Source organism: Heliangelus exortis, chromosome 10, assembly GCF_036169615.1.
Source record: "Heliangelus exortis chromosome 10, bHelExo1.hap1, whole genome shotgun sequence".
Classification (NCBI taxonomy): Eukaryota; Metazoa; Chordata; class Aves; order Apodiformes; family Trochilidae; genus Heliangelus; species Heliangelus exortis.
In genome coordinates this window covers 15,927,538-15,953,726 of record NC_092431.1, presented here as the reverse complement: position 1 = coordinate 15,953,726, position 26,189 = coordinate 15,927,538, and the positions used below count along the sequence as shown (strand labels likewise).

At 40.9% G+C, this 26,189-nt stretch overlaps 1 protein-coding gene across 15 annotated transcripts in view; it reads right to left on the bottom strand.

Annotated features, from left to right (window-relative positions):
• The window catches only part of SLC10A7 (solute carrier family 10 member 7), a 140,768-nt gene extending 119,714 nt beyond the window's left edge, over positions 1–21,054 (bottom strand). For 4 of the 15 annotated variants that reach the window (XM_071753712.1, XM_071753710.1, XM_071753711.1 and 1 more), the window contains exons 1-4: positions 20,824–20,999; positions 16,945–17,027; positions 12,263–12,399; positions 7,883–7,958 (exon numbers count right to left, since the gene is read on the bottom strand). In XM_071753712.1, the coding sequence (XP_071609813.1) occupies positions 7,883–7,958; positions 12,263–12,399; positions 16,945–17,027; positions 20,824–20,923 (396 nt within the window). In that variant the 5' untranslated portion in view covers positions 20,924–20,999. Of the gene's footprint in view, positions 1–7,882; positions 7,959–12,262; positions 12,400–16,944; positions 17,028–20,823 lie in introns of all 15 variants that reach the window. The other 11 variants (XR_011727777.1, XR_011727778.1, XR_011727780.1 and 8 more) reach the window with 7 other exon arrangements.
• Positions 21,055–26,189: the final 5,135 nt, after the last annotated feature.

Genomic DNA, 26,189 nt, shown 5'->3' with positions numbered 1-26,189 from the left:
AAGCTGTCACCTTCACAATAATATTTAAAGTCTTCTCTCCAAAAGAGCCTTTCCTTTCAAAAACAGAGGAAGGGAGAGGACACAACATCTTTCCCTTGCTATAAAACACCTGCAATCTCTCCTTCAAAGATTAAATACCCGAGAGGACAGAAGCTGAATTTTAGGGAGCCAGTAGATCCCACACTCCACAAATAATTTAAGTATTACTGATTTGTTTCAAGAGTTAAAAATCCTTGGTTTGCATGGGCAATGCATTTCATTCAGCACTCCCTGCTAAATAAAGGAAGGTCTTGCACGCTATCATTTTACACTGAATTAAGCTGCAAGACAAAGACAAATCCAAATCCCCCCTGCTTTAAAAGGCCATTTTTGTCAAGCGTGAGAGCAAGGCTATTTTTCTGACTTGGCTTCTCTGTGCCACCAGCAGCTTCCAGGGTCACTGAACATCCCATAGCAGACAACAAACTGGTCTCTCCACTCAAGCACTGTGGAACAGCAACAGCAAAGCATCTGAAACCACTCGTGTTCAAGTCACACCCAGGACTGTTGGGCAAACAAAGCTGCATAAACACAAGGCTATGATGACTCCAGGTATTCTCCAGCCCCAGCCCAAGCAGTTCAGCATAATTTAAACAGACAATTTTACAGCCTCCTAGATTATGGCAGAGCTGCTAAAAGCATCTCAGATTTGGGAATGCTGAAAGTTCTGTCATTTATTTGACAGTACATAAAATTGTGCAGTTAAGAGGTTTAATATATTTTCTTGCACTTCTCTAATTTCTTATACTCCCAGGAGTGTAGAAGGGGGGCTTTTTCCACCAGACACCTTGTGGATCAAATGAAAGATCCTGAGTTAGTACAGGCAACCAGAGACAAAATTAAATCTTTTATCACAGGTCTAACTCAAAAAGATATCTTAGGATAGTAAATCAGCTCCTTCTCAAAGGCACTGGGAGAATCTGCAACTTCATACACACTGAAAGAAGTTGGGGGGTAAAGTGCTCAAATATGGGGATTTTGGAAGTCTCACTGCAAGCCTGAATTTTCTTCCACTGAACTAAGAGCAGAATTGAATGCCTTTGGAATTTCCTTCTATTCTGAACAGTTTTAATAGTGGATCTGTATTAAAACTACTAGATAAATGGAAGGAGAACTGTGAGAGGGGAAAAGAAAAAACAAAACACAAACAGGAGACCCCACAATTGCTTTGGGTCATAGAAGACTTCAGAAGATGATGAGGAACTCTAGAGATATCTAATGGAGCTGCAAGATTGGGACACATTATAGTGATGAAATTCATACTGTAAGTAATAATTCAGGCTACTCCTATGCATTGATGGATATAAAATGGACTCATCACTCAGGGAAGGAAAAACCCCTAAGTGTCAATAAATAGTTCAATAAAACCATCTGCTCAAAGCACAGTAATGATAAAACAAAAGTTAACTCTTAGGATATAGAAAAAATTAGACTGTAACACTAGAATAGAGAGGGTGAAATTAATAGCACAACAGATCCTATACATACAAGGCTTATGCCAACAGAGTTGACTCTTCATATCTGTACCTATGAAGTAGAAACATCTTCCCCCTAATTTGTCCTCTGACACCCACAAATACATTTCCCAGAGACCTCAGTGTACTATCTACTGATAGAATTAATTACATTTTATCTTTTAGAATTATCTAATCTGTGTGGGCAAAATTTTAGGAACAGAAAAAAAAAACCCAACTGATTTTCTTTATAGGCTTTTTCCTTGAATAGTCTCAAATTTAAGAACAATAGAATGACTGACACTTCCATAAACTAAATAAAAAATATGAATGTTTTATGTGTGATTTGGAAATCAAATTTTAGAGAATACCTCTGTAAACTGACTTACATGTAGAGAAGAAAAAGTATAAGAGACAACTGAATCTGAAGATCTTAAATGACTTGGTTTCATAATGTTGATGTGTTGACTTCTGAGGGTAAACTCTTCATACACTGGTGGGTCAGTCTATGACTCACAAACCACTAGAGCTTGTACTTCTTTTTATGCATTTTATTTTGTTTTTAAAAGGTTAATGTACATGTATACACAGTTCAAAGAACTTTAGATATTTTTAGAGAAATCAATATCTTTCCTGTGACTTTACAGTAGTGTTAGGGCTCACTTTGTTGTTTTGACTTAAAAAACACCACTCACAAACCAGGCATTTTTCCAGCATTCATTTCTCTGTTAATACTCATATTTTAAAAACATGTCTTTATTTTAAAATACCAGGTAAAACTATTATATGTAACTTGTTGGCAAAATGTTACTACCCTCCCTTGACTCTTTTGCAGAAATGCTAGCTGCAGACCTTGCAAATATGCAGTCTCATGTCCTACCTCTGCTTACAAAAAAAAACCACCAAAATTAAAAATCAACACTAGAACCCTTTACTTCACATCTTATTTCATAAATACTTTTCTAGCTTTCTTCATCATACTCTCATATTTCAAAATCTTGTCTTGCACATGTAACATCTTGTTTTACACAGCAGCAGATCCACATGAAAGTTGCAAAAAATAAAAGAGCACCTTGATTAAGAGATTTTGTACAAGCTACAGCTTAGCTGAACAAAAAAGATCTCAATGGTTTTGTTGTGTATAAGACAGCAAAATAGCCAAAGTATTCTTCAATAAAATGAACTGTCTGCCACGATTTATCTGTACAATTCCATCACAGCTCTTGCTTGTTTCTAGACATTTCAAAAATATGTCATTAAGCTGCCATAAAAGTCATCTCAAATTGTTTTTTCTCCCAAACTGATAATAGACTTATAGATCTAATTTTCAATTTCTTTTCTTCATTACTTTGATTCTTAAGGAGAGAATGACATTTGCTGTCTGAATACTTTGTAGTAATATCTGGCATCTCTACAGCATTTCTGTCTGATGATCTCTCAGCTTTTAATAGGTTTCTTTACAGCATCTTGAAATGCTGACAGATTGGATACTTAAAAGCGGACTACTTAAAAAATGAGGTTTATAGTTTCATTGTAAAACTACAACACTTTTTGGAAAAAATTACACAAGAAGCCTCCTATGCTGTCAAAAGCTACAATGTCATTAAAATCATGACCCTCTATGGCACATCAAGAGCAAAGAACAAAATTAAAGCCTGGTTTTCATTCTTTTTTTTTTAACTACATGGACTGTCCTCCTCACAAATCAAGAAACTTGGTAAGCATTACTGATAACAGAGGAAACAAAGTAATTGAGAAAATATCACCAACTAAAAAATTAATTTTTTCTTTCTCATGGGGATCCCTCATTTTTTGCCAGTGTATATATGAACTTTTTTTATTGTTTATATAGGGCTTAAGAGGCATCGAATTAAACCAAGCACTTGAAATTGGCTTTGCTCATGAACTAAATGTATTTGTGCTAAAAGCTGGGAATAGGCTGGTTTAGCAAGTTGTTTGCAGGGTTAATGAAAGTAACATCACACAGGAAATAATCACAAGAGGAATGATGGAAAAGCAGGGTGAAGAGGAAGAAACAGAGAGAAGAAATAAGAGTTGAAAAAGACCTGAGAGAACAAACCCCACATCACACAGAGACCAGCCAGAGGATTGCAGAAACCTAAGAATGGATCACAAAATAAATAGGTGCAAATTTGTAGCCCTACCAGACAAGTTGTATTTCTGTTCATAATATCAAAAACAGCTCCTTCTCCAAAACAAAACACAGAGCAGCCATATATCAACTTCCTCTCCTCCAAAAGCCAAGACACTCAGAGTTTCCCTCCCTACCATTTACATCTTTACATCTCTCATTTGCCAGCACCTCTCTGGATGGTGATGCCAGTTCCTCACTAGTCTGAATTATACAGGCAGAACTTTGGACAGAAATTTTACTCTCCACCATATCTTCTTCAACCACCACCTCAGAATGCTGCACATCAGACATTTTCAGAAAATGATACATCACTACTAGTACACAAGTTATTCTGAAGTGATGCACAAACACTGCCTTGAACAGCTGAACACCTCTGCCACTGTCATCAATGGCAAATAGGTAAAGGAAGGAGATTTGAAAAGCCTTTCAGAAGCCTCAGGTAACAAGCAGTACTGAGAGTGAACCAGTCACTGTTATTTTCTTTGCAGCTAGAATCTTTTGTTCTTACACTCTGCTAATGCCAGCACTGGATTTCTACTCCATTGACTATGGCTGAAGACCCAATACATCTGTAAAACCTGCTACAGGTTTTCTCTTTGCCATCTTTCACTTCTTTCTTATAAAGCTACAGAAATCTCTTCCTCCCCCAATAAGCCCTGCAACTTATGAAGAAGGCCCTTTCCAGTCTGCTAAAACAACCCATCAAACCATTCAGAGCTAAATGAAGATATTAATCTTCACCCTCAAACACCAAAAGACTTGGAAGCCTTTTGAGATCCTCATACAGTGCTTGAACCCACCACAATGCCACAGCTAGAGCAAGCAAAGGTGCTAAGCAACTGGATTGTCTTCCTTTAATTAATGGAAGGCTACTGCTGACAAAGGGCTTTTGATAAAGATTTATTTCTTCTGGAATTCCCCAACCATCAAAACCAGCCCCCACCAGGCACACTGCAAAGCAACACAAATGGGTAACATGGCAGCATTTGGAAGGCACACCTAACAGCTCCTGAGACCAGAAATTTAAAAGCAACATAGATCACAGGAGTGGTGATCAAATGATGTATAAGAAGGAGGAAGATTTATTTTTGCTTCATACAATTTTACATTTGCACTCCTAAGTAATTGTTCAGCTGCTGTATTTCTATACACAGACCAAGAGCACTTTAAGCTTAAATACACTTTTTTATATATGCCATGTGTTCAAACCATCAGGAAGACAAACACTGGTAGATTGCATAGTTGCTATTAAACACTGACAGTTAAATAATAAAAATTTTTTTTTAGTCAACAATGAACACAGTTTAATCAGATTTCTTTGCATCAGCTTTGGTGACCACACCTTCCTTAGCCAACAATACCAGAACACTTTATTTTGTGACCTCTGGCACATAGCAATTAAAAAACCAGATCTTTGGAAGATTAACAAAAGATTAACAAAAATGTCTTCCTTTTATAAACTCACCACTGAATTTTCCAATTGTTCTGCAGTAAAATCCCCCATCCAAGCAGCTCCTAACCACGTAGACGCTTTCTAAGCACTTGCCCAAATACTTAATCACCCCATCCCAAACAATAAAATACAAGTCTTACATAAGACTTTTCAGCACAGAACTTCAAACACCTCACAAAATTGCCACTACCCACCCCTGCTAACCCCCAGACACATTATACCTCAGTCTTTTACCCAACTGGTAAGTGACAGAGACAAAAATAGAAACCCTGTTTCCTCAGCCCCAGGTGAGTACTACTTCTGCCATGCCATAGTGCATGAAACTTCTTTCAGGATAACCCAAGCCCAAACTGACAATCAACAGTCACTTCTGCTCGGGTAAAGAAAACCTAAACCCTTCTGTACTGTCATCATACAGTCAACTATGACAGCTCTTGGGTGCTATGCTTCAAGAAATCCAGAATTCTTCAGATCACTTACTGAGGGTGTGCCTGCACTCCACAACCCCAGGACACTTCTCAGACTAATTAGCTGAGAGTGGTGCAGAGCTCTCTCACTACATTGCTTCTCAGCAAGCTCATTTATCTTCATATTACATTATGCAGCACAGATTCAGCCTCAGAAAATCAGTTTCTCTAGGTAAGGGATAGATGCTTGATGAGGTAAAAGCAGTCTAAGAGACATTATTGTGAACAAGTGTTTCCACAGTAACTCACTCATATTTCCAGTTAACTCCCAGGTTTAAATTCTTCATAGACAAGAACGGATTTAAATTGAAATGGGGGGGAAAATAAAAAGGCATTGTTCTGCTCATGACAGAGAGAGAAATACATCAGTTACAGATGAGGTGAAATTTGGTGAGGAGAGACTTGAGAGGGTCTTCTCCCCTAGCATGAGGGATGTGATTTGCTGTTCTTCAGACGAAAAAATAACGATAGTCTGAAATACAGAAGAGCAACAAATTCCAAAAATAGGTTTGCACAGGAAACTTGCTCAAGTTTGGAAGTTTGGCAATAAATTTGCTGTACACACACTTAGTCCACATCGAGCATGTTTGAAGGGTGTTTAATTCCTGCATACTTTCCCAGAGCCTGATTGAGAACCCTCAGTTCCTAAGACCCAGTTCTTCATTCACTCCATACCCACTGCCAGTAACAACCTGTAAAAATCACTAACAAGGTGTGCATTTTTACATTCTTTCAGCACCAGTTTGGTACAGAAGAATTAAGAGGCCCAAGCTTATTTTCTCAGTCATTTATACAACTACTTCACATGGTAAAGTTTCTGGTTTTCAGATGGTACAAAATACACACACCCCGGCTACCCCAGAAGAATAGTGGTTTATGAAAGTAAACTCTAATGGTCAAAAAACTGAAGTATCTCTCTCACTTCTGTTCACAAATGCTGTATCATAGTCTCTTCAACAAAACAGTCACACCCTATTTCTTCCACATCTTTTCTTTGTTCTAAGGACAGAGCAGACAGATATCACAGAATAAGCACTCATTCAATACTTCAGTTCACCCTCACTGTTCACTGTGTGGCATCTCTGTATAATTCACAGCACCTACATCTACAATCATAATGAGAAAACTTCTAATATATCTCATCATTTTTATACACCTGAATTATTTCCTTATATAAGTACCCCACAGCACCTCCATCAGACAATTTCATGATTCTTGTTTTCAGGTAGGAAACTGGGAGCCAGTGATGTGCATCAGGATCACCCATAATTAGAGATGCTTGACTTGAGATGCTCTGGGTCTCTCTTCAGAGGATACAGCAATTAAACAGCACTTTGTCAGTACAAAGTAGGACTTCAATCTATTTCAGTACTATCATGTGTTTTCAAAGCTGACACTAATCAGCCCCAAGAGTCTGAACTCAGAAAATGAGAAGTACACAACTAATGATCTTATTTAAAATATATGGTTGAACCTCATGCTCTATGGCTGAACTAAGATTTGGTTCTAACCCAGAACAGCAGCCCCAGCTTTAAAGCCAATCTCTGTTACTGTTACTCCTTCCTCATCTACTAAGTATCAGCCACCTGCAGCAGTGATGAGGAAGCATATCTAAAGGAAACAACCTCACTAATTAGCACACCTGAATTAATTTCTTAAATGCTGTCTACATGTTCTTCCTGAAAACAGCAAGTGAAAGAGCCTGAAATGACACCAGCATATGCCATTTTAAGGCAGAAATAGAATGTGACTGGACTGAGTTTGCACAAACAACTTCAACTCTGCCATCTACTACCTGTTGAGAACTTGTCATTGAATCACTCTCACAGAATTCCATGTTCCCAGAACTTTCATTTCATGCAGTCACAAAAAACAATACAATTAATTTAATTTTTTTGTCTCTGTAATCACTTGCTACATTTGCAGCTTCAAGCTTGAGGAACTTCTATTGTAGGGCTTCTTAACACTAAACAGCATCCAAACAACTACTGCACAAAGCTAATGGTCCATGAAATAGCCAGTACATGAACACTATATAGTTAGAGATCACAATGCAGCAACAAGCAAAAATCTCCTAAAACCAGAAACTTTTCTATCACCTCAGAAAACTGAGCTTCTCTCAGTTTGGACAATACCAGCAGATAACACTATTTCCCTTGTTCAAAACCAAGGCCATACCCAAGTTTAATTCTAAGTTTTTACAAACCACAACAGCATCACATCACAGTCAGCGTTTTGCTAAACAAGCTCATTATAAATATATTTTTTTTTTAATTTCGTTTAAAAAAAAATCATGAACAAAATGAAAACTCACCTCATTTCCACCAACAGCTTTGGTTAAAATCACTGCAGAAGACACTGGAGGTGGCATACAGCCTACGGTCTGCAAGCTGAAAACAACAAAAGGAAATGTTACATTCCTCATGTGATATAAACACTATGCACCTGAGACCTTAAAATACCAAACAGCTGAGTAGAAGCAATCATCACCTGTGCAACTCCATCTATTTGCCTTAAACAGCCCTGCATCAGCTGGCAGGATTTCTGTGCCTTCTTCTTCCAACCACCACAGTGAAGTCATGTCACCCAAACACTTAACCTCTGGGATTCCATTTCCCCATCTGTAGTGCAGTATCTACCAGTCACAAAGATATCTGCACACCCATCACAAAGGTAACTGCATTATGTGTCCTGCTGGAGTTAGTTTGTTGGGTGCTTTGAGGTATTGTAGTCATTTGGAAAAAAAAAAAAAAAAAAAAAAAAGAAAATTAACCTGAATTTCCTTGAAAAAAAGCTGCTCAGTGATAAAAATATTTACTGTTAAGTAGAAGAGTAAGAAGAACCATGCTCACTATTTCAAGTTCTAAATATACTTTGTTTTTGATCAAAGCCTAGTAGAAAAAAAAGTAATTACAATTAAGCTTTTTATTTCCTGAACATAAGGCCACCAAAAGATTAACCTTCACACATCTTCATTTCTTGGTAAAAATCACCTGATTTTCATTAAGCAATACAAAAATCTTTCAGAAGACTTAATTACTATCTTTTTTTCACTGTCTGTGCAATGTATATAGTAAATACATTTGATGTATATAGTAAATACTGTTGCAAGGTAAGAAAAAAATGTGAGTTTTATTCTGTTTTCAAAGACAGTCCCCCAAAAAAGTGGTTATCACAAAAATTAGTTGTATCAAATGTGTAGGTAGAAACAAAAAAAACATATCACGAGAAATAATAGTTAAATTTGGGACTAAGGAAAATAAGCCTTCCAAAGAAAAATTGTGTTGACTTGGAATGAACAGTAAGGCATAAAATAAAATAGCCTGTGAAACTCCCAAATGAATGGAATCTACTGGAGTTTGAGACAGCATTCCAGTCCAGATCAATTATGAGCAGTGAATTACTTTGCACTTGTAACTGTGTTAGTCAATCCCTGGGAAATGCAGTGTCAGAAAGCTACAGCAAACACAGGTATTAAATCCAAACAACAGGGAGCACATTGTAGCACAACTGGTATGCTGCAAATATACAAGAAGCTTAAATAGAAGAAACAGGTAAATGACAATGAAGGTATTCAGTTTGTCAGCTACAGATACTGTGGAAAAGGAAAGAGACAGCCAATGTAAACATTATATAAATCTAATTATTAAGCACCAAGCACCACCTCAGAAGCACACTGTACCTTTAGCTTACAGTGAAGTAAGCTATGGAAGCAGCAAGTTGTCAGCACTTAGGATAAGCTCTTATTGAGAAGAAATACAGGGGAAAAATTGGTGTGGAAAGTTTGGAAGAACACGTGAAAATGTAGAGCAGACAAACACATGGTGATATGAATGTCCATCCCCTACACGGGCTGTGGTACTCTTATCTCCCTTCTAGGTGGTCTCTTGGCAGTCAGCTCCTTGAACTTCTCACCTGCACTAATAAGGGGTGGATTAAATTCACAGTTATCAAGAGAGGTATGAAATGTGTGCAAGGGCATTCAGCTCAGCTGACAGTGACTTTCCACACTATAAGAGAAAGGTTTAGTAACACAACAGCTGTGAACCCTCTCAAATTCAAAATAATACATTTGGAAATTAAAGAGAAAAAAAAAATCACTATCAATGTATGGCTTTAAATATTCTTCTACAAAAAAGCCTGGTACACACTAAGAGGAAATACTTTTAATTAGGCATACTGAAACATGCACTTGTCAACTTTTTCCTTTTTGTGTTGTGTCAGCTCCATGCTACAGTGCCACTATACAAAAGCATTCCTTGAACAGCCAGCAGACTACTACAGGTAATAACAAACTGATGCATTCCACTGGTTCCTGTCATGCCATAAACAGTAACATCAAGGGTCCATCCTTGATGTTGGACAGATGCTGGAGGACAATAAATAACACCTGTTCTGCTAACACACTATAGACAACTGAGTAATAAGGTCTGAAGTCACAGATTTTAGACATGGAACTACCACAGCCAGATCTTTGCACCTCATGCCTCACCACCTGTGCTGTACATGCTACATGCTAAGGGGGGCAGGAGAGATGAATCTGTGCAAGCATTAATAAGTTTCTTCATGCTCCTTTTCAAAGATACCTTGTCAGTGCAAAACCCAGTCAGCTAGCCAAAAAGTAACTAAAAAGATGCTTGGAATAATGTCAGTTTCTGCTCTGTTTTATATAGTTCTAAATAACTGCAACACAACAAACCTCATAATATCATCCCAGAGAGGGGAAAAAAACACCTAACAGCAGAAACCCAGATGAAAAGCTGGTAACATCTGAATCAGGCTCCCAAATATAACTTGCAGCAAAACAAATGGCAGATTCTGCCACTCATTCTGAAGCAAGTTGTGAAATCAGCTGTGGGCCTGACTGTGTCCTATGGGGCACCAGGATGAACTTACACAGAAAGTTCCTCACATCCATTCCTCACTCTCCTTCCACAAATCCACACAGGCACATGCAAGTACATGCTGTAAAATGTGTTGTCCTAGGATTAGGACAGAGCTAAGCACCTTCTGCACCTCCACAGCACTGAAGGAACAGCTTCCATCAGGCTCCCTTTCCAGTGATGCCTTCAGAGCCACACAACGGCTGCTGCTTTGTGCATGTCCTGACTAACGGTATTGAGCAAGAAAGCATCTTTTAAAAAAAAAAAAATTGTAAAAATCCCTTAATTGAACATCTCAATCTGATCATTCTCTGAGTGAAGTCTCAATACAACAGAGTTACTACAGTAAAAGATAAAATGCAGTCAGAATACAAAGAGTACTCAAGGAACAAGCACTTTCAAGGCAGCTTGAAAGATACAGAAGAATAACAGCTCACTGGTAAAACACAGACACAGCTTTGTGTAAAATGAGGCTGGTTTTAGGGTCCATGTTTAGGGAGAGAAACACACAAGTGTTGGAGCTTTTTTGTTTGTTTTTTTTTGTTTTGGTTTTTTTCAAAAAAAGCCCACATACAGAAACATGCATATACTTGTGTGTGTAGCAGATCATGTCCCTTCAAGCAAAGTGGCAGGGGATTCATAAGAAACAAGGCATGAGATGTGCTACAAAGAACAAAAACCATGAAAATCACTTGCACCTTGCATTTCATAAACTGAAACTCCCATGGATAAAGAGGGAATTTTGGCTTACTGTGGAAAACCATGTCTCTGTTCTAGCTGAGGCAAAACTTCACAATTATTTTACTTCAAGGAATAATCTTTACAATGAATAGCCAAGTGGAAATGGACATTGCATAGCAATCTTGTTATTTCCTTGTGTACAAATATGCTTAAGCAAAACAGTGCTAACTTTTGAATATTGTATCAGTTTCACCTTCTTAGTATCATTTGGGCCACTTACACTTGGTGGAAGACCAAACAAAGCCTCTTCAAAACGAAACAAAATTAAACCAAATGTTCTTTCAAGTTTAGGCTTTGTAGAAACAAACACAAGAAGCTTTATCATTAAATTTTTAAGACAGTGAACTCTCCCCAAGCAATGTTTCACCAAGCAGTAAGAAACAGGGAGTATTCTTTAAGTAGTTCTGTAAAATAATTTATTCTTGCATTCAAAAATTCCAGCATAGCTGCATGGCACTAGATACTGACCTCTGATACTGAAAAAAGTTGTGGGGTTTTTTATCTTTCATAACATCTATCACTACTGCACCATCAATGCAGCTTTGGATGCACACACTGGCAGAGTAGACAAAAATTTAAAACACATTGTTTCATGGTAACTTAGCTTCTGCTCATCTCAAAATTCTATGAAAATTTTACTCTCTTCTTTTCTCCCCCTTCCCTCTCCCCTCCCTTATTTAGCTAAGAGCAGATACTGAGCCCAAATCTGGACACACACAAGTGATGCTCCATACAGACTGTTTAAAAATAGAAAAGATTTTTCCTTTAGCATTCCTTTTCTATCCTACTCAAGTCCCAGCACAGTACAACAGCTGTGTTCTCTGAAAGAGAAAGCTAACAAGTTCCAAGCTCCCTGCATAGGAAACTGCCCAGACCTTCTGAAAATAAAGCCAGGTTCCTAGAAGGCTGATCTTGTGCTTGTTCTGTGTTTTTGACAGCAAAGTCCTGAAGTATAAAAACAACCGGCAAAATCTGTTCACAATAAAAGTCTTAAAACACCCACTGCAGGACAAGCAGTCCTTTAAGAAAACAGCTACAAATATATTTCACTCCATTATGCTTAAACATACCCTTTTAAAAGCCATTCATTTATAGGTGTGATTGATAATAGCTGAAGAAAGAGCCATATTGCTGTTGGGAAGAACACAAGTGTAAAAATCTGGACAAAAAGGTGTAGTTTCACATGCATCAAAGCACTTGTCAGCTCCTGCAAAAGAAAAAGAAGAGAGGAAGTTGCAGTCATAACAGCTGAAGTAAGATCACATTTGTGCTTTTAAAACTAGAATCATCTTTATAATACAAAGAGAGTGCACGTCAAAAGGACACCTTTAGGGATCATCTGATCTCCTCTTGAACAGCAAAGCAAAGCATAAAAGCTCTGTCTGCTCCTGGGCATTTTTCCAAAAGAACTGCCCACCACTCCAGTAACACTGCAGCTCCCACAGCAGTGGTTTTTCAGCAGGCAGCACTTGGGGACTGCTTCAAACCTGGGCAAACTCTGCTGCTGGCTGCAGGCTCACTTCATTGACTGCTGATAGCAGAGGAAGGGACACTTGTACTGGCCACATCATTTCAGGTTTCTCTAAGCTAAATAAAAGCAAAAACTGTTGATTCTCACTTATACTGTGAAAAGGGATGTTGATATTATAACACTCATCATTCATGGTTGGTTTTTCTACTGACAGGCTAGCAAATAAACAGCAAAGCAATCTGTATCAGAATTTGTTTATTTATTTTATCAACAGACAGGAAATGAGAAAAAAATTAGGCAGATGAAGAATAGTGAAGAAATAATAGAGACCACAACAAGCTAACACTCTCTAAGCCTGAGAATTCAGAGAAAGTACAAACCACTGCTGGAAACAATAATAATAATTAAAAAACCCAATTAATTTTAAATGGTATAAGAGCACTGCAGGGAGGTGATCAAGTGTCCTCACACAAACTCTTCAGTTCACTCTGGGTCTCTTTTTAGGCACTGCAAGGATCTTTATACAGTTGTCGAGTACCAGGAAAATGTCTTGTACATTTCAGCTCATTTCAACTCCAACAGAGTCAGAAGAAAAATTCCTGTTCCTTGCTCTCAAAATAACTTGCACTCTTCTCAAGTAAACAATGAAACAGGAAAAGAACCGATAGTACTTTTATTCAAAAGTTGATTTGCTAGGACTCTCCAGCTATCTGACACCCCAGATACATATAAAAAAGACCAAGATAAAGAAATCTATTTCTGGGTACAGTAATGTAGTAGGTGATCTCCAAATGCCACCCTTTCTAGGCTTCAAAACTGTTGTGAAACACAAATGTTTTATTTTTTTGCAAATGCACACACACTGCTATAAGTACATATCTGGAAGTACTAGCAATTCAGCACCATGCCCTTATTACTTTATTTCTCACAGTAAAATTATCTCCAAAATTTGAGTTAGGGGAAAAAAGCCTTCCACAAAATATACACATCCATTCTTAAAGTTACACAGAACGTGGACTTGAAAACATACTTCTTGATCCAGTTTCATCAAAAAAGTATAATGGCATTCAGTGTTTGGTTAATTGAATAAAACCACACTTTTAGAAAAGAAATAAAGAACCTCTTAAGCAGGCTAGTATCACACTGCATGAAAAAAACAGGCCTTCTTCACACTTAACCTGTCACAGTATCTATGGTATTTCAAATAGCATCACTGTAGTTCAAGTTGTAACAAAAAGAAAGCAAAAATAGCTCCTCTAGTAATGGTAGAAACACATCCCGTACAAGAAGAAAAGATACTTGGAAATAACTATATAAAAGTATATGTTTTTAAAACAGCTACATTGAGAAAACCCAAGACAAGTGACTTCTTTCAGCAAAGCTGTGAATTCCTCCTCTTCCCTGCCAAGCCACCTTCAGCCCAGATTTCCTTGCAGCCTGGTCTGGGGATGCACACCCAATCCAGGCACCATCACGTATACAAAAGTGCCCTTTTCATTTAATATTTTTACAATTGGAAAATGCCTTAAAGCCAGATGGTTTGAGGAAAACTCTGGGATCCTTTCAAAAGCAAAATCCAACACAAAAACTTGAGAAAGACCAGTTAGAGCTCTCTGGGAGCAAGGAAGAAGATCACAGCACAGCCAGGCCAGTGCACGAAGGAATGCTGCATTAGTGGAGAAGTTCCTCCCTAAATTACCAGTCTTCAAAATGTCTCTAGTGACTCTCTTTTAGGACAGTTATTCCTTTGACTGTGTCACCACAGAACAAACACTGAGGCAACCAGCCTTCACCCTCTTAAGCAATCTATGAGGGCTTGTCCCAAAATAAATCCATCACGCAAAAAGGCAGAAGTCTCAGAAAGCTACTAGAAGCTGGCAGTTATGATTCTGTTTTTACACACCAGGTAGAACAGGTTACCTTGTTTTTTCCAGTGTTTCAGGCCCTTTAGATAGCTCACCCCAGCCTCTCACTGGTCAGCATGGGTCCTTGTTACCATCCAGCCATGCTTAAGTGGTCATAGCTGGACTCTTCTGGGCAAATACCCAGAGAAAACTGTTTCTAGTTGCTCGCCAAATCCTCATTGAAATGGATAACTCAAGTATGTGATTTAATTTCTGGGGCCCTAGAGGAGGTATTTACTTTAAAAGTGTAAGCAATCCAGTCACTGAAAACTGAAAGAGGATTATATTAGGGTAGAATAAAATATTCTTGTCATTCCTGGACACAGTCTATTTCTGCAAACACAAGAGGACCTCAGTGATCTCTACATCTGAAAACATAACAAGGCCATGCACAGACAGGTTCTCCCTGAATGCTACCAATTATTTAGTGAGCTGCTTTCTGAATGCATGCTAGCAACATTTTTGAGCATGTGCTTTCACAGTAGATATAACCAGAAGTGTAACCTTAACAGAGCATCAGCTACGTCTGATTTTGTCAGATTTATCAGGGGGTCTTCATTAACACAGAACTTTTTTATCATTTCATAAAGCACACCAAACATTATTTTTTATCTAACTAATATATTACCCAAGGTAGAAGAGCCAACACAAAAGTCAAAAACTAATATAGACAAAAGCAGAAATTAATTACTTTGAAATCAAATAAAAAGATATATCAACAGACTAATAATACCTTAAACAATTAAAACATGCAGAATTTTCATAAAATCATGACCTGGCCTTCTAATATATCTAGGGATCATTTCTAACATGCATTTTAGAAAGTAATACCAGAAAGTACAAGTGAATTTTTTTTTTCCTCTTTATCTTCTATCCCCATGGCAGAAATGGAATATAAAGCTGGATGTAGATAACCAGTCCTAACTAATGCCTGGACATAAACACTGGCTTCTGCAAAAGCTTTAATTACATAAAGATATTGCTTTTTAGACCACAGATGAAAAAGTTATGCAAGTTCAAAGAAGAACATGATGCATTGGCCAGGAACCTATCAGTCATGCCACTGTACCTGGAAAAAGTTAGTTGTACACTTGCACTGAGTATCTAATCAAGACTTTGATAAAGCTAATGATTTCACTCACAGCTGCTTTACAAATACAAGGCTTCAAGGATATAAACCAGTGAAAAGGAAAGAAGTTTCACATTTTTTTATTCTGCATGCAAATTCTCCTAACCCTGAAAGCAGAAAACTTCCCTCCATTAGTACTACTCAGACTTTGTGTTTCAGGTCCTCTCCTCTGTGGAAGAAAGCACCTATTTCCATTAGGATTAATTACTGTCCCTGGCAAATAGATACCATGGTTCTTTCTGCTTCTGCATAAGATCACAAGGCTCTATGTAGCTGATACAGAATTGCCTGAAGTTATCACTTCATTTACCCTATGTCCCAGCAGAACTAGAGGCCCAGAACTGCCAGCAGACAGAGGAGAGGGCTGCCAGCAATTCAAACAGCACCTCCCTTCAAAACTTCATCACTATAAACATGATGCAGCTGCAGGAACTTTTTGTTGCTGAATGCATGCTGTTCACCCAAATCTCAGTTTTCCCAGAAGGGAACTGGACAATATCATGATTCTTTCAGGCATTAGTATCATGCAACACATGACTGACATCACCTGCTAGCACAGGCCACAGCATTAAAGGAACCAAGACACTAGACTAGCAGAAACATGCAGTGTTCCACTTGAACTCTGGCTGCTCCTTCTCTTCTTGTCATGAAGCCATCATTTCCTTTCTCCATGTCTCCTCTTTGCATCAGCAAGAGGTTCTCCCTTTCATCCCTCCTTACTCCCAGACTGTTCCTCTTTGAAAAATGTAACACAAAGCTTGAAGCAAGTTTCCTTATCTCTGATATGCAGTAGAGTGCAGACACTTCAAGTCCCCCTGTCCACAACTAAATCCTACAGGAAAAAATTGCCAAGATTCTCTACATGTATATTGGCCTTGCAGATGCTCCTGGGTCTCACCCCAGTTTGAGTTTGGGATACATCCAGGGTGTAGCTCCAGGCTCAAGACTCTGCTCAGCAATTCCATGTATTCAAAGTCCTGCAAAGTCAAGCAAGCCAGCCCCTATGGATGGGCAAGATTCATCCACACTGTCCTTCTCATCATGCTCATTATTTTTTGAAGAATTTTCTGAAATCAAGGAATGGTTATTCCATAAATGTCTTATATTTATCTTCTCCTATTAGCCATTCTCCCAGCATCAATAACAACAGCACAGTAATTAAATACTCTGATGACATTTAAACCTGATCAAAAGCAACACAAACTTTTTAAAGCAAAACAAGAATGAAGCAATGAGAAAATACAGTACCTCAGTTTTTAAGGAGAGTCCACTGTTAAAGAATATAGCTGAAACAGCAATGTAAGTTATGGTAATTTCTGGTTTCAAGGGTCCTAAAAAATAGAGACATAGAGAACAAGGTGAACTACAACCAAAGAGATAATTACATGCATATATTATAACAAAGTGAATAGAGAATACTCAGAAAAATACCTGGAGAAAATCTAATCTTTCCAGTGTTTCATAAAAAGAATGGGGTTTCTATTAAGTTACAGAAAGCATGCTATTAATTTATAAAATATGAACAAACCAGTGAGTGGAGACTGAAACATGATGTCATATAAATTTGGCTTCTGTGATTACAGACCACTGGGAACTAACAGGTAAAATCTGGAAATGTGAAAATGGAGAATTTTTCACAGTTCTGTAAACAAAGTATCCCTATAGCACCAGAAAACTCAAGCCATACATACACCCAAATGAAAATATAAGCTGATCCCTTCACAGGGTCATTGGTATAATCCATGTTATCCAGCTCTGAATTCTTACCCCCCCTCCATGCCTGTTTGGCTGCCTGCACAGAGGAAACCAAATCATGCAGTGATTTCCTTGCCATGCCTCTATTTCAAATAGAATTCTGCACTATTCCCCCACAACAAGCCCGTGGCACAAGGTTCATTCCAGCCCTACAACAACAATTCCCAATTTCAGGCACACTGCTGCAGTGAGATCAGCAAAGGTAGATGCCTGTCACCTCCAAAGGTTCCACTGTATTAAAGGCTTACATACATACATATATATATATATATATATATATATATACACACACACTTTTTTTCAAGGAGATTAAAATAAAATACCTTTTACACTCCTGTAAAAACAATGGATTCTCTTAATACACTTTGCTTTTGGAGGTCACCAAGCACAAAATCTAAACACACTGGTTTCTTTACAAGCATTCAACCAGTTACTATATTAGAAAGAAAATATTAGCAGTCTGCTTAGGACCAAAGTAATATCCTAACTCTGCAAATGACAGTAAGTTGTCATGAGCAAAACTGCAGCAGCAAACAAGCAAGCCTTTACTCAACACTCCAGAAGAGAAGGCCCTTTCTACTCTCTTGGATGAATGGCACATTGATGGTCATACTGCAGCAAGGTCAGTGATCTTTAAATGAGAGGGATTTGATCATACAGTGAGTCTACTGAAATTTGCATCTCAAGCCATTTAAAACCAAACCCTACTCTGAGAGAACTCTGTTGATGAAACACTAAAACTGTGAGTGTTAAATACAAATGCTAAACCTAGCAACCTGTACCAAGAATAAGGCAAAAATAAGCCAGGAAATGCAAGAGTTAAAGTTGCAACATAACACATGGCTAGATACAAAATTGTGGCATGTAAACTGAATAACTAGGAGGGGAAAAAAATTATATATAGAGTTATACAGAAAACTGCATTTTATATATAGAGAGACAACGATGTAAGTTTTCTAATCATAAAAAAATAGAAAAAAATAGAGCATATATATATATATGTGTATGCACATCCACACTGGGCAGACAGGGTTAATTACAGTGGGTTAATAACAGTGGGTTAATAGTTAATAACAGTGGGTTAATCAGTCTGGCTAAGAGAGGGGTTCTTCCAGGACTCAAGTTTTTCTTTCAGGGTTTTTCACTGGGCTATCTGAAGTTCTTTACACAAGAGAAACCTCTACCACCAGACCAACCACATGTTCACAGAGCACTGGAAACCCTGGTCAGAACAAACCCCCTTTATCTCCTGTGCAAAAGACTGATCAGGAAAGCTCTTTTCACAAAGGAACTAAATAGGCTTGCTCATTAAATAGGAAAACAAACAAAAAAAGGCTTGGCTTGTGCCCTAAAGGTGGCAACAGCACAAATTGTTGTTATTTGTGGCACAATGTTCCTCTGGCATGGATGCTGGATCATCCATACCATTCAGTAAGGCCCAGCAAATGGGCATGGTTTTATCAGCTGGAAAATGACAAACAAAGTTTTGTTGTTTTTTCATATGCTGTTATTTCCCACGCCCCCACCTTTTTTTTTTCTTTTTTTCTCTCTTTTCTTTTTTTTTTTTTTTCCTCTGGAGGAGCTTCAGACGAGCAATACGAGTTTGAGGAACACATCCTCATGAGTTTCAATCGATGCTCAGAGATTTTTCAAGCAAGTTATCCCAGGAACAATACCATGTCAATGCTTGACATCTCTGTGCAGTAGGATAATTAAATTAAGTGCTCGATCATAGTACTTCCATGCAAGAAGTAAGCTGAGGAAAAATTATCTGGTTTTCTAGCTAAAAGGATCTCCCACATTGCTGCTAACAACTGGCATGAGAATCAAACCAGAAAGGGACATACCACTTGATACTATCAATTCAAAGTTGTCTTTAAGATCTGCTCAAGACACAGCATGGATCAGGCAAAAAGCTTCGTGTGGGTCCTATCCATCTATGCAAAACAGCACACAGATGTTAGAAGGGATCCTTGCACAGCAGGAATTTGCCTACCCTGAGCTCCACGAAGTACCTGAGCCTTAGTTGCCACAGAGCCATATTTTTTAAAAATCACCAAAAGGGCAGGAAAAAAAAAGGATACCTCCTCAGTGAGAAACTATCCTCAAACTTCAGCTCTGTTAAAAAAAAAAAAAAAAAAAAAAAAAAAAAAAAAAAAAAAAAAATCTATGCACGTAAAAGCTAGATTTTTCTTCTCCTCCCATAACATGGAATTGCTAGAGAAATTCTGTCCAAGTGCTTTACACCCTTCATAAATCTTCAGAGATCAACTAAAGGATACATTAATTTGTTCTTGAAAACTGTGTACATTGGGACAGAAGTTACATTGGAAACTAACCAAAGCTGCTGCCAGCAGCAGTAAAGATACACTGCTCATTTTAAAACAACACATGGGTTTTCAGTAGCTCTTGTTACAGGAAAAACACAAGACCTCACTGCTTAGAAAATGACAGATCTTTCCTCCCACTTGTTTACTCTGAGCATTTAACACCATTTTGCACAGAATCATTGTTTTCCCTCCTCTTTCTATAAGAGATTCAAGTGGACAAAAAGAACATCTCAAATACAAGTGTTATTACAAAGTGAAAAAAAAAAAAAAATGAAAAAAATCACCTGACTGAAATACAGCACTTAATCTTTTAATACAAAATACGTTAAGCTCTGCCTCTCCCGCAGAGAAGGGGCATTCGCACACGGAACTGCAATGGCTTTATGCTCATCTTGGAGTTCTTGAAGTTATTACAGGGTTTAACATTCAAGGGAAGTTGCGATCCAGCTTTCCCTGCCGCCAGTCCCGAAAGAGTTTGGGATTATTCAAGCCACTAGTGCAGTGCCTGGCAAAGGTACCCACGGGAATACACCCTGAAATACTTCTCGGCTCCCTGGGCACCCGTGCCTGGGCCGGCGAACCGCCGGGGCCGCGGGGACAAGCGGAGGGCCGGGCTCATGGGGCTGCGCCCCGCACCCCGGGCAGCTCGACTCGACAAGTTTCCCTGACGGATACTTGGCGGATTCCCTGACGGCCGTGGGATCCCCGAGCCAGTCTCAGCGTCCCCGGCAGTGAAGCCCCCGGCACCCTCCGACCGGGGACCCGCAAAAGGGCCGGCAGCCTTCCCCCCCCCACGTCTCCACAGCCCGGCAGCCAGGCGGCCGCTCCCTGCTCCGCCGCCGGCACCCGGGCCCATGCCGGGGGGTGAGGGGTGCAGCACCGACCGCGGGGAGTTGGCAAAGTACCGGCAGGACCCCCGAGGGCTCCCGGGCTCTCGGGCAGCGACTCCGGGGGCTCAACCCAGCGCTCCCCGCACGGCCCCGCGGTCCCCGCCGAGCTGCCGGGTGCGCGGCGGCCCCGGCTGGGCAGCGGTCGGACTCACCCCCTTTGACGCCGACTGCGGGCTCCAGCCGCGCCACCGCGATGACCAGCACGATCCCGAAGATGAACCAGTCCTTCCGCAGCCGCTCCAGCGGCCCCATGGCGCGCCCGGCCCGGCGCAGCGCGGCAGAGCGGCGGGGCGGGGTGCAGCCCCACCGCCCGCCAGCAGGACCAGCCGGATCCGCTGACGGGAAGAGTCTCACCCACCGCCGCCATCACTACCACGCACCTCCTAATACACACGCACCCGCCAAGCCGCCGCCCGCAGCGCCGACACCCCCCCCCCCCCCCCCCCCCGCAGCTCCGACCCCTCCGACTCTTTCCGCAGCCCCCGCGCAGCAAATCCGCGCTGACGTGGAAGCGCCGGCGGACACCGCGGGTCGCGGCGGTGCGGGGTGGGGAGACACGGGGACGGAGCTGCCTTTGCTGAGCGGGCCGGAGAACGTGGCCTCCAGAGCCGGTCCCGGCGAGGGGGAGGGTAGGGGTGGGTGCGCACCCCTGCGGGACGCGGCGCTCGGGGGCCCCGCGGTGGGGGGGGGGGGGGAGGGGGCTGCGTGCGGCTGGGGCGGTGTGCGCGCTGCTTTGGTGCATTACAACGTTTGCGTGACGGCCGGCGCTTGACGTGCGGGAGGGCGGGCGCGCGCCAGCGAGCTGGCGGTTCCGAGCGCGCGCGGCCCGGCAGAGGGGGCGATGCGGGGGGGCGATCCCATCCCATCCCATCCCATCCCATCCCATCCCATCCCATCCCATCCCATCCCATCCCATCCCATCCCATCCCATCCCATCCCATCCCATCCCATCCCATCCCATCCCATCCCATCCATCTGTGCCCGCACCCTCCGCAACCCCCGCATCCCACGGCTAGGAGCCGCCGGCCGGGATCTCTTGGTGGTCGCCGGTCAGCGGTGAGGGGGCGGGGAGCGTAGTGAGAGTTAAACCCCTGGAAGCCGCGCTGCGGGAGGGAGGAGCTGCGGGCAGGCGGTGGCTGCGGTGTCACGCGTGTACACGCACCACCACCACCCCTCCCGCACTGTCCCGCTGCTGCGCCAGGGCGCCGGGTACCGGAGGTTCATCGTGGCCCCGGTGTCGCTTGGTATCTGACCTGCCGGCAGGAAGACACACCTGTCGCGACATGCCGCTATCGTCTCCCGAGAGCCTGCCGAGCCAGCCGGCTTCTGCGCTGAACGAAGTCCGTTCCCTGTGCGGAAGCCGGTGGGTTTATTTCAGTGTTAAATATATTCCCATTAAAACAGCGTAAAAAACAAAACAAAACAACCAACCCTCGTTCTGGTGCTCGTCCTGCGTTTCCCATTTCCGATTCCCCTCCTGCCTCTGCTTCCCGATGGATTTCTTAGCTCAGCCTCTGCCCTAAATCCCACTACCAAGGAAACGATGAAGGAGGCAACGCTCCGCCGGCACAGCTGCTCACAGCTGCTCACCTTGCTCCGGCAGGCTTTAAACACACGGCAGCTCCACTCTCTGTTTTCTAAATATTTAGGTAAGTTTATACTTCACAGTCTCTGTGGGTATATTCAGGTTTCAAAGAAGAGCCCTGCCACATGCCTTCTGCTCTCTGCTGCCGAGTAAATAGATGCTTATAGCTCGAAGCTCAGCTGTCAGCTACTTCAGGACACGTTTGTAAGGTTCACTTGTGTAAACACATAAACATCATCACTGAATTTTTCTGATGTGTCAGGAACATGCCTTCTCTCACATGCAAGGAGGTCCAAAACGTGCCAGTTAAAACAATTATACATGTCACTGCTTTACTAATGTTCAGTGGAGTTGGTGCTTGCTGTTTTCTGATACAGGTGCCAAACTCCAAAACCTCCACTGCGTTTGGCTGTTTTCTGGAGAAAATAAATGTGTAGCAGCTGTTCTTCTAGAGCAAGCTGTGATTATAACCAGGATAGGATTTGACTGCTGCACGGAAAGGATAAGATGAATCGACTAAAGCTATAAAGTTGATGTTTATCATATAAATGATATTAAATCCTTGTGTGGATATTCATTCAGAGGTGAGGTAGCCCTTGTTCTATGGCATGGTTTTTATCTGCTCTGTTCACAGATCAGAGTGCTTAGAGCTTTTCTGAAGTGTCTCTGAAAGCACATGAGCAAGGGCATAGGCTCTGATCTGAGGGCAGCAGGAGACCAGGCAGTGTTCCCTAGGTCATTTTGTTGTGAATTTGGACACAGCTCTGGAGGTCCTAACAGAGTGGAGCAGGAGGCTCTGAACCCTCTGCCTGGCTGGTTCATCTCATGATGCAGAGGGCTCTCTGGGCTGGAAAGCATAAGCAGCTTCAGCACAATTCAGGAAAGGATTGTTACCAATAAAGAGCAAAATGGCAAATAATCTGTTCAGGCTGAAAGTTAAGCTCTCAGAAGTTAGAAACAGATTTCACAGTGAATGTCAGTTTTCACTGTGATGTCAGTTGCTGCAGAAGCTGTAGGTGCCTCATAATGAGAGAAAAAGGGAACTCCTTGTTCACTGTCCCAAGCCTGTCTCTCTCCAGCCCTTCCTCTCTAGAAAAAGATGAGCTGTCTCACTGTGCATTAGATTTAGAACAGTTAAGAAATATATAGAAAATCTGTCAGTTTACCAATGGTTACCAGATATCACAGAAAAAAAGTTCAACTTTTGTCTATGCATCCTGAAGGAAAAGCTAAGCATTATTTAGTAAGTCTCCAAGAATGGTGCTTTGAGTGGATGCTTTGCCTGGAAATTTGTTTCCAAAAGATCTGAAGTTCATAATAAATGCCTTTGCCAACAAAATAAATGGGTTCATATGGCTCTTGTCTTCTGCAATCTTTAAGATCATATGCCAGTATTCTAAGCTGTGTATTGAAACGCTTGTACAAAGGTATTTTAGCTAGTTTTGTTTAAAAGCTGTTCTTCTGTTACCATGATAAGGTTATAGGTCTCTTAGATGAAATAGATTAAATTGTTCCTGCTTTTAAATTAGAGACCACCCTGTAAACCCTGCCCTGCCCTGCCCCCCCAGCATGGAACAGGAAGGAGGAAAACCCTTCAAGTGTATTGCATAATTGGCAAGAATTTCACGTGTCCTACGTCTGTTTGCATGACCACATCACTGTTACTACACAGCATTTTGTCATCCTTACTGAAGCTTTTGGTCAGTATTAGCAAGGGACAATTCCATGCTTGCCATCCAAGACTGTATCTCACACATTTACCAATAATATGTTCATATCCTAATTAACCACTGGGACTTGGCCAGACCCCAGAATGCTCTGGTACATCTGTACCTGTGTTCTCCATTACATTGTACGAAAGCATTTAGGGTTATATTTAGCTGTGGCTTAGAACACAGTACAGGAAAGTGAGTTTAGCTTCTCTCTGATTTCATATGACCAAGTTTTCACGTTCATTCAGCTGCAAACATTCCTCGGGGCTTCCAGATGCTTTCCTGCTTCCAAAGGCCCTGGTGCTTCCTTCTGCATGACATAAAAGCTTCATGACATGCATAGCTTTGTGACACCAAACCTTCACTGTTCACAGGTAGTCTGCTGAAATCACCAGGACTGCTGGTGTGAGCTCAACTGTTTTTTTCATGTCTGCAAACATGCAGAAGTGGACTGGACATTTCTGGGCTCTTCATTATGAAGAACCATTCTTACGTGGTTTGCAACTGCTGCCGAGATGTCAAATCCTCTTTGTGCCATATGGAGCCTTTTTTCTTTTGTGTACCCAGCCTCTTATCTGCACAGCATACCTTACTGCCTAATAACTACACAGTTAGGCTATTTTAGGGAATATGCTGGGATTTTTAAGTTCCCTGGCATCAGATGTCACCTGATTATGCATTGAGACAGGAGAGATTTCAATATAAAGGGGATTGGATCACGAGATAAAGGGAGCTTAAACGAGAAGAAGAGATAGTGTTAAATAATTTAGCTTGAAAAGAACAGAAGATATTCAGAATGAACAAGATAAAGAGAGGTGGTTAATTATAAATAGGAAAGTTGAGGAGAAAAAGTGGAAATATATGGGAGACAGTTTACAGCACATTTATATTTCTCACAAGCACTTAGTGGCATGACCTCAGATTTTCTCTGCAGCTTGAAGATACTGCTGTACTGAGCCCATTAGCTGGCTTTCCTTATGGAAATGGGATTTGCAGCTCTTACTCTATCCTGGCATAGGTGCTTAAACTGTTTCAGGCATCTTCAAGGGGTCTTTTGGTTGTTGCTGTTGGATATTATTAAATGTACTGCAGGACTTACTACCATTAGTGTGATGCTAAAATAGGAATTATGTGCCAGTTCAATACAGTACGGTGCTTAATGGAACTTAAACATATGTCTAGGTATACTATTCTAAAGAGAAGCCATAAGATGATAAAAGGTTTCGTGGTTCTTTGGGTTTACTTTATAAAAGTATGATTTTCCTTCACCAGAGATTTTAAATACATAATGGTTTTGTTTTGGTGGAGGTTTTTTTGTTTGCTTGTTTGTTTTTTAACTTGTAATTAAGTTTTCTCATGTAAAGTTAGTGTCCAGAAAATAAGGAAATTTTCTTTTACTTAAGGTCCCATTGTGTAATTTTCATACTCTAATCTTAGGCATTAAGAAGAAAGTTTAAAAACAAACAAATGGGCACATATAGGCTTGAGAACATGGCAGTTGCTAATAGAAGGGTTTGTCTTCAGGTTGCTATAAGATGGCTTTTAGAAGCTTAAGCTTTAGCTCATGGAAGGAATAGAAGGACCTGTCCAAGATTAAGGTGGGGTGTGGCTTCTGTTGTGTCTCTTTTGATTTTAATATTACCAAGGGTTTAAAGGTACAGAGAAACAGGGCAACTTCAGTTTCCCCAGGAAAGACTGGCAGAGAAGTTGTCTTTACACTTTCTCAGATTTGTCAGTTTGACTTCATCATACTATGGCCACCTGGTTTTTCATACCTCTTGGAACTTTGCACATCATTGCTGTGTCCTGTCTTCACCACAAGCCAGGACCCAACTCTCCATCAGTCTGGAGAAAAGCCAGGGGCAATCCCCAGACAGGGCTGAGACGTGCTCTAATAATCAGTTTGGGTATTTAGGAAACAACACTCTCAGGATCAACAGGATGTGAAGTAGAAACAGATACATTCTTTGAGCTTAGCTTGGCACATTGACTTCTGCTGCCCATTTTGAACATCAAACCATGTTCATAGCTTGCAGCCTGACTGTTCAGACCTCATCAGCCACCACAGTTTCCCCAGCTCTCAGTTTCAGACAGTAACTGGACAGTGTCAGATGCTCTCTGTCATTCCCCACCACCTTCCCAGGGGAAAACGGAGAAAGAAATAAGGGAGAGAGACTATAAGGTTGAAAGAAAAAACTTGGGCAGATTTAATGAGGTAGTA